This window comes from Mytilus trossulus, chromosome 10, assembly GCF_036588685.1.
Source record: "Mytilus trossulus isolate FHL-02 chromosome 10, PNRI_Mtr1.1.1.hap1, whole genome shotgun sequence".
Lineage (NCBI taxonomy): Eukaryota > Metazoa > Mollusca > Bivalvia > Mytilida > Mytilidae > Mytilus > Mytilus trossulus.
The window spans coordinates 75,700,012-75,709,606 of record NC_086382.1 but is presented as its reverse complement, the minus strand read 5'-3'; the positions used below and the strand labels follow the sequence as shown (position 1 = coordinate 75,709,606).

The 9,595-nt window shown below is 32.4% G+C and overlaps 1 protein-coding gene across 1 annotated transcript; it reads left to right on the top strand.

Moving 5' to 3' along the window:
• Positions 1-3,432: 3,432 nt before the first annotated feature.
• Positions 3,433-9,270, top strand: LOC134688180 (uncharacterized). Its single transcript, XM_063548651.1, has 6 exons — positions 3,433-3,439; positions 3,919-4,074; positions 5,277-5,445; positions 6,269-6,389; positions 7,139-7,275; positions 8,656-9,270. Exons 1-6 carry the CDS (start codon positions 3,433-3,435, stop codon positions 9,095-9,097), a joined length of 1,032 nt encoding a protein of 343 aa, XP_063404721.1. The 3' UTR covers positions 9,098-9,270.
• Positions 9,271-9,595: the final 325 nt, after the last annotated feature.

Below are 9,595 nucleotides of genomic sequence, written 5' to 3'. Positions count from 1 at the left end.
ATACCAAAGAAATAATCAAATGAATATGTCAAAAATGCTTGACTTCCGCGCGTTAAAAAAGGCAAAGGACAAACAGACAAACAACAGTTCTCATGGACAAAAAAACAAAATCGGGGTAACAAACTAAAACTGAGGGAAACACATTAAATATAAGAGAACAACGACACAACATTAAAATGTAACACACACAGAAACGGGGAAAGCATTTGACAAAATCTCATGAGAACAACAAATATAACATAAAAACCTAAACCATGACTTTGGGACACGTCTTATAGTATTGTGAATTCACACTAAAAAATAAGAAAAAACAAACGACACCACGGAAACACAACGTTAAAATGTAATAAACACAAAAACGAACTATAATATTACGATGGCCATTTTCCTGACCTGGTACAGGACATTTTTAAAGAAAAAAATGGTGGGCTGAACCTGGTTGTTTTGTGGCATGATAAACCTCCCTCTTTATGGCCATGTGAAATATAACATTAAAATGACAACACAACATTACATGACTATAATATAAATAAATAGGGGAACACAATTGACAAAGAAACACACGAATAATAGCTAACAATAAATCCGATAACTCTTGCTGGGTCAGTGGAAAGTAAAATAAACTAGAGGCTCTAAAGAGCCTGTGTCGCTCACCTTGGTCTATGTGCATATTAAACAAAGGACACAAATGGATTCATGACAAAATTGTATTTTGGTGATGGTGATGTGTTTGAAGTTCTTACTTTACTGAACGATTTTGCTTCTTACAATTATATCTATCATGAACTTTGCCCATTAGTAACAGAGAACTATATTTGGTAAAAATTTACATAAATTTACCAAATTAATGAAAATTGTTAAAAATTGACTATAAAGGGCAATAACTCCTAAAGGGGTCAACTGACCATTTTGGTCATGTTGACTTATTTGTAGATCTGACTTTGCTGAACATTATTGCGGTTTACAATTTATCTCTATCTATAATAATATTCAAGATAATAACCAAAAACAGCAAAATTTCCTCAAAATTACCAATTCAGGGGCAGCAACCCAACAACCGATTGACCGATTCATCTGAAAATTTCAGGGCAGATAGTTCTTGACCTGATAAACATTTTTATCCCATGTCAGATTTCCTCAAAATGCTTTGGTTTTTGAGTTATAAGCCAAAAACTGCATTTTACCCCTATGTTCTATTTTTAGCGGTGGCGGCTATCTTGGTTGGTTGACCAGGTCACGCCACACATTTTTTAAACTAGATACCCCAAAGATGATTGTGGCCAAGTTTGGATTAATTTGGCCAAGTAGTTTCAGAGGAGAAGATTTTTGTAAAAGATTACTTTAATTTACGAAAAATGGTTAAAAATTGACTATAAAGGGCAATAACTCCTAAACGGGTCAACTGACCATTTTGGTCATGTGACTTATTTGTAGATCTTACTTTGCTGAACATTATTGCTGTTTAGAGTTTATCTCTATCTATAATAATATTCAAGATAATAACCAAAAACAGCAAAATTTCCTCAAAATTACCAATTCAGGGGCAGCAACCCAACAACCGATGGACCGATTCATCTGAAAATTTTAGGGCAGATAGATCTTGACCTGATAAACATTTTTATCCCATGTCAGATTTCCTCAAAATGCTTTGGTTTTTGAGTTATAAGCCAAAAACTGCATTTTACCCCTTTGTTCTATTTTTAGCCGTGGCGGCCATCTTGGTTGGTTGACCAGGTCACGCCACACATTTTTTAAACTAGATACCCCAAAGATGATTGTGGTCAAGTTTGGATTAATTTGGCCAAGTAGTTTCAGAGGAGAAGATTTTTGTAAAAGATTACTTTAATTTACGAAAAATGGTTAAAAATTGACTATAAAGGGCAATAACTCCTAAACGGGTCAACTGACCATTTTGGTCATGTTGACTTATTTGTAGATCTTACTTTGCTGAACATTATTGCTTTTTACAGTTTATCTCTAACTATAATAATATTCAAGATAATAACCAAAAACTGCAAAATTTCTTCAAAATTACCAATTCAGGGGCAGCAACCCAACAACCGATTGACCGATTCATCTGAAAATTTCAGGGCAGATAGATCTTGACCTGATAAACATTTTTACCCCATGTCAGATTTGCTCTAAATGCTTTGGTTTTTGAGTTATAAGCCAAAAACTGCATTTTACCCCTATGTTCTATTTTTAGCCGTGGCGGCCATCTTGGTTGGTTGACCGGGTCACGCCACACATTTTTCAAACTAGATACCCCAATGATGATTGTGGCCAAGTTTGGTTTGATTTGGCCCAGTAGTTTCAGAGGAGAAGATTTTTGTAAAAGTTAATGACGACGGACGACGACGACGACGACGGACGACGACGGACGACGACGGACGACGGACGCCAAGTGATGAGAAAAAAGGAACTCTGACTCCTGTGTCTTCGTTTAAGAAAATGTGTTACAACTCTTAATTTTTAATAATATGTCTCACGGCCTAACTTTCTGAGTTTCCCGATCGTCAAATCTGTCCATCCACTTTGATAAACTACCAATAAGATTTATTGTAAACTTCTTCCCAGTATGCTTTATACGTAGACCCTCTGCGCTTTCACATCAGTAAATCAAGCAATCAATTTTTTTCGTGTCAGTATTTCCTGCGAAGAATACTCTTCAGTCATTCTTACATATTAATTGCACAGAGCTCAAGAAATTATAAGAAAAAATTATGATTTAAAAACATATTTTAACATTTTAATTTTTATGTAGGGTACAATAAAACAATTTTTTGTTAGGGACGGTATCGTCAAATGTAGCATACAAATTATATTTTAAGGACAAATTTTGGTATTGCATTTGTACCAAGTCAAGCATATGATAATTCTCTTGATTAAAATTTGGGTATTTCTGTTAGGAATTTGTCCGACAGTTCATTAGACGCGAGTGGATCGTCACCCTTGGCTAGCGAAGATGGTGGATGTTTTGAAATTGTTTTTCTGAAAGTAAAACGTTACTCACCGGATTCGATCAAACTGACCAAAATGATCACGTGACCTTTAAAGCGCCAAAAGAAAGTGTCGTTAAAGACACCAAAAAAAATGACATATTTTCACCCTAAAAAAAACCCAAATTGTAATGCCGATTAAATGTTTATTTCATCTAGTAGATCTTAAACTTCAATAAAAAAAAATATATATTAAACAAAAATGCGTTAAAAACGCAGATGAAATTATGATAGGTAGATCATTTTCCTTTTTTCTGTTCTGATTCTATTATCATATTTCCTCCCCCTCCCCTACATACATATATACCCTCGCCCGACACTTATAGACACACTAAACTGTCCAAAAACCAATTTCTACCCTAATTTTCTTGATTTATCGCCCTTAGTATGATATACTGGTATATCAATGATTATTTTCCTTTTAACTACTGTAATGCTAGGTTTGTCAATGACCCATAATTTATATCAAAGATTTTAAACACGATTTTAAACACGAATGCAATACTTTATAATTGAACCGGTTATCAAATGTATACAAAAGAAAGAATTTGTATTGATATGTCTTTATACTATGTCTTATTGTTTATGCTTAACTGTGTAGAAAGAAACGTTCAACGGAGTTTAAAGTGGTCTAAAAGTATTTGAAATTTAAGATGTTAAATAATCTTTTCAATTGATTTATATATTGCACAGAATTGTAATTTTGATTGTTCTTGCTATTCTACTTTCGGACCATGAAAGTGAACGGTTACTAACTCAACACCTAACTGAAATGTTTTATCTTTATATATAAAAACATAAATTAAAACCATGTTTAATACATTCCCGAAAGTGTTCATATGCTGGAGCATTGCAATTATTTTTACCCAAATTAACAATTCATATGTTTGTTCGGAACACATTTACACATTACCAATAGGGAATCATTCAAACTGCGGAATCAAGCCTAATGTATCACAATGGAATAAGTACAATTTTCCGAATCCCCGAAATGATATACAACTGGACTACTGTGGACGGAACTGTAAAGCCTCGTGGATTTGTGATCCTGATCGTATACTTAGTCAAGACGAAGGTATGTATAGTGGTATTGTAAAATATTTTGGCTCTCCTTGTTCTGCTCCTTTTGACCATACAGCTCGTCAATATATCTATACTTCATTTCCTAGCTTTCAAATGGTAGGTTTGGAGCGCTCCTAAAAAAGGTTTATTTAAAACAAGCGTTGAAGTTTACCAACATTTATAAACAATTATTTTGATGTTATGTGTCTACGCCACTGACAATTGACACAAAAACCGTGATTTAAAACGACAAAATGTTTGTAGGCCATAGTATTATATTGTAGATTTAATTACTATAACACATGAGATTAACCTACAGAAAAATAAGATCAAGACGATTACTGCAGTGACATGTCAAAACAAGGTCAAACATAATCAAAGGCAAAATCAACAAGAGTCTTAGACAACAGTCAAAAGCCAACACCCAGAACGACAAATAAAAGATATCAGTAGATTTCAGGCAAACTATTGGCACCTGATATCATTTAATTCCATTCAAATAACAGACAAATTATTTCTTTTGATTTCATTCAAACTTTCGGAGAATGAAATCTTTTCATTCACTCCAAACGCTCGGAGAATCATATAATTTGATTTTATTCAATCATTCGGATAATGATATCTTTTTTTTCACTTCAAAAGCTCGGAGAATTATATCATTTGATTCACGTCAACCGCTCGGAGAATGATAACATTTGATTTTATTCAAACGTTCGGAGAATGATGTCATGTGATTCAATTCAAACGATAGGCACTGGATATCTTTTGATTTCATTAAAACTACAGACATATAATACATTCCATTGAAATGACAGTTCTAGGGTAAACAAAAAAATTTTTATTATTTGTTTTTCATTAGAAACGCACGGATTCTTATATTGGTAATTGTTGGGTTTGTGCGCAATCAAAACAACCCTTTGTTTTTGAATTAACTGAACCTCATTTTTTCATTTTTGTTTGTTTGTATATTTACTCAGTAGCGGCGAATGTTGGTGGTTTGTGTGGTCCGTTGTCATTCAATTTGTAATGTCCAATATATATGGGTTTGTTTGTGTGCTACTCAATAAGCTACAATGTATGTATAATAGAAAAAGGTTACTAGTATTATACATAAAATAGTTGTATATTTGTGTTTATGTTAGAAATATCGAATAAGATTATTGAATTTTCCTTAATATTACAATATATTGAAAAGTGTTTAATGTTATGTTGCAGCTGATAGACTAGATGATACCATTAACAGAACTGTACAAGAATATTTCTGTAATTGTTCCACTTGTCCAAATGGTCAAGGCTTTTACAGTATTTCCGTCGGTGTAGTCAGACAGATTGGAAATGGCAATATGCAAGTATTAGTTGTTACAAGTAAAATAGGTAAAAATAGGTAATTAATATGTAAATGTTTAATTAGATTATAGGTAAAAACTTTAACACGAATGCGTGTTATTTAATGTTATATTTTTTTCTACAAATGACTGGATCTGTGTATTTTGATTGACGCACAGTTGTATGGGTTCGTGTTGTTTATTCTTTAGTTTTCTATGTTGTGTCATGTGTACTATTGTTTTTCTGTTTGTCTTTTTCATTTTTAGCCATGGCGTTGTCAGTTTGTTTTAGATTTACGAGTTTGACTGTCCCTTTGGTGTCTTTCGTCCCTCTTCTCTTACTAAAGATATAACCAGTGGCTTAAAAATTGATTATTATCTTTTAAAATTAAGTTATTTTGATGAAATTGACATCTAGTCTATCAGTTTGAATATCAACAGACATAACGAATTCGGAGGAACATGAAACTTCGTAATTTACTTTAACTAGTGTATACTTTGTTATTTACTTTTTTCCCAATGAGAAGGGACATACCAATAGCATGCAACACCAATCCATAATCAAAACAAGCCATGTAAACGATGAAATGAAATTTGTTTTATGTTGGTTAGGTTGCAATAACATGGAGATTTTTTCCCCATTTAAATTAATACGAATAATGCACATGTGTATCACTCCATATACGTCATGCCACACTGAATATGACAAGAAGACAAACTCTTTTGGAAAGAAACCCTTATTATATAATTGCTATATACTGACAGGGAATATGGTTACATACCACCTATGAATATCACAAATAACATAAACTATTTTTGGCAGAAAATCTTAAAGACATAAATCAGTCTTTAAAAAAAAAGATTAAATTCTTTTTTTAACAGGAACCTTACCGATATAGATGAATTAGGCGCAGAGTTTGCGGATCATCTCAGGTTGCAGAAATGGAAATTCAGCCCATGTGATATTGACGTGGTTGTTGTTTTATCACAGAAGGATAGGCTGGTGAGATAGGAGGAATATTTTTTAGAATTTATTAATTGCTTGATATGATTTCCTATAAATACAAAAATGCAATGCCTCTAGATTCATTCACTCAAAGATAATTTATCGAAATGCTTTTGTCAAATAAATTTAATCATAATCATGACCGGGCCATATATTGTGTTACAATTGCTTATCTTCTGTCATCCAAGTCCATCTGTCATGCTAAAGTAATACAGCTCTGTATACACATTTTGTTATGTTGCTGACTGGCTCGAACTTACTTGCATTAATGTTCAACGGTGACTTACAGATTGAGTATGCGTTTCGACGATCTCTGGAAAAATGTTTGATCAACTTACCCCAGTATTTGGTATTGTTTTGTTTTGTCTTGTCATTTACAGAGTTTAAGTCAATACATTTCTATGTCATGCTTATAGACTTGTTTTTTAAGTGGAGGGGGAATACTCTTTTAACGCCACTTTGGTATTTTCTTACAACTTTTAACTGACGATTCATCCGTTATTATGTGATAATTTGTCTCTGACTTCCAATTGATATGTATGTACTTTATGTGCCTAAAGGACATAAATAAATCTTTAAAATATAGTCTTTCATTATGAATTTCTGCTCACGGTTAAGAACCCGAAGTAATAATATAAACGAAAAAAAAAAGAATTTGACAATATTTTTTAAATATGTATAAGAAAGAAAGCGGATAAAGGCTCATCAAATGCATGATTTAATTTCTTGTTTATTTTGTTTCATAGATTTGGGTTTCAATTGGAAATACGGTAACACAAAACTTGTCCAGCTCTTTTGAGGATAGAATACGGAATGAAACCTATAATATGTTACAGTCTGGATTGTATGGTGCAGCCTTAATTTACGTGGTCAAGAAAGTTGGGTAAATAGATGAATATATTTCTATACGCGTTGTATATGTGTATTTAACTTAGTTCAACTATTTGGTAAAAAGAACGAATATGTCATATGCAATGTATATTCAATCTGAAATATGAGTTCAGTTGGTTTGCAAATAAAGGAATCAGTAGTTTACCACTGTTCAATAGTCACAAATTGATTAAACAAAAACCATTTATCCGAATCAAAAACCAAAACTACTCTTTAGTCAGGTTGTTGTCTATTTGACATATTCCCTATTTCCATTCTCAGTTGTACAGCAACTCTTAGAGAAAAACAACGGAATAGGCACATTGTAAGGTAACACAAACACAGGCTTAAGATACACAGAATCGGGATATTTGATAACAACTGGCATACTCTTCACTTCCTAATTTTAAGAAAAATTGTGGTTTGGACCTGGTTTAATAGTAAGACAAACTTCCTACTTATATGGAAAGTTGAAAGAACCTCTAAATGAAAACATTACGGCAAGCGTCGAACTAGAGTCATTTATATCTAATGTATGTATTGGTATCAATAAATCAATTCAAAGAATACAGAACTCTAAAGATGAATGAATGTAGAAGGAGAAACTTCAAAGGATGATATAGTGAACACGTTGTTTGTGGAAAAAAAATGAAAAAAAATAATGAAAAAACAAAATGAAAAAAATAATTAAAAATTAATAAAAAATTTAAAAAAAATTGAAATTGTTTTATGTCTTGAAGAAATTTAATTTGAATTGTAGAGTTCAAAATATACAGTTAGATTTATTGTCAAAATTTTAATCTCATTTTTTTTAAATGCAGAATGGACCATTTGTACTCATCTTACTATACATTATGGGAACCTTAACCGTCTTGCTTTCCTTTGGTTGGTGGTGTGCATTGTCATTTTACATTTTTACCACATCGCCTGATTTTTCTTAACTTTCGAGTAACACTATTGTAATGTTTGGAGCAAATTTTTCGTACTTTATAATGTTTATTAATCGAAAGGTTTGATGCTGATCTGAATATCTGTTTTAGATTTTACCAAGTTGTTATTATTATATTGACGAATACACCGAACATCCCATTTATAAAACTTTACAGAGTGGTAGGAATATCAAATTAAAGAATCCTTTGCTCATTATTAACCTTGATACAAGAGTATAGTAAATTGTATCGTAAAATTTCATTAATTATTACACCAAGGCGCTGCGCAAATACATTGCAATGTATGGTAATGTTACTCCATTTACCAAATCGATACATGTCTTTACAGTACGTTTTATACCAAAGTTACATCAATTGATCATTATACAGTCCTACATGAGGTTTTTGTATGGCATGTGAAAATGAATTTACCTAAAACTCTGTTTTTTTCCCTTTTCTAATAGTGAACTATTCTCCAATGGTGGTCGAGCTTTATCATACAAGTGGGATACACAAGAACCCCAAGGACTTCCATCAGAAGCTTTAATAGCAGGAATCATTGTATTCGTGATCCTGTTTGTTTATGCAACGTTCATGGTACGTAAAGATTTAAAGAAAACTCGAGAAAAAGAAAATCCATCTCTTCGAATAAAGAAACGCAAATACTTTCTCAAAAGTCGGAAAGAGAGAAAACGTTTGGCAGATGAAAGAGAAAGGTTGGCTAAAATAGACACAGAAAAGACAAATGAGGTCACCACAGAACAACACTTAACTGATGAACTTAGTATTGATATGTCCGACAGAGCGAAATTCATTATTGAGGAACCACATTATAGTCCTAGTGTTACCATAACTGTCACAAATGTAGATGGAACTAGCAATAATATTGAGGAACATGCTTTGTAGGAATGAGAGAGAGATAGAGTTAAAAAAGAGAGCGAGACAGAAAGACTGAATAAAATTTCATATTATCAATATGAAAATTATAAATGTTTTAATACAATTGGTCTGTCATAGTCGGATGTTTAGCCTGCTTTAAAACCCTGCGAAACCCACAAAGTTTGTCGGGAAATGCCTGTACAAAGTCAGGGAAATGGCAGTTGGTTTTCGATTGTTCTGTTGATTGAAAAAATGACTGTGTCTGGGCTTCACTATTTTTTTAATTTGTTTTGAAGTTTAGTATTTTGCTACAGGATTTTGCAAAATTTTCTATTAAATGAAAACAACATGAAGTGAAACTTATCATACTGATAAAACACTTTTCATTAATTGTAAAATTTGTAAAAAATAAGTTTGAACATTCACTGGAAAAAAAGGATATTTTATTAATGTATCGCCCAAAATTCCAACATGTAAAACAACCGAACAGCGATTTTGCTGCTGTTATCTTTCTTAAATGTCACA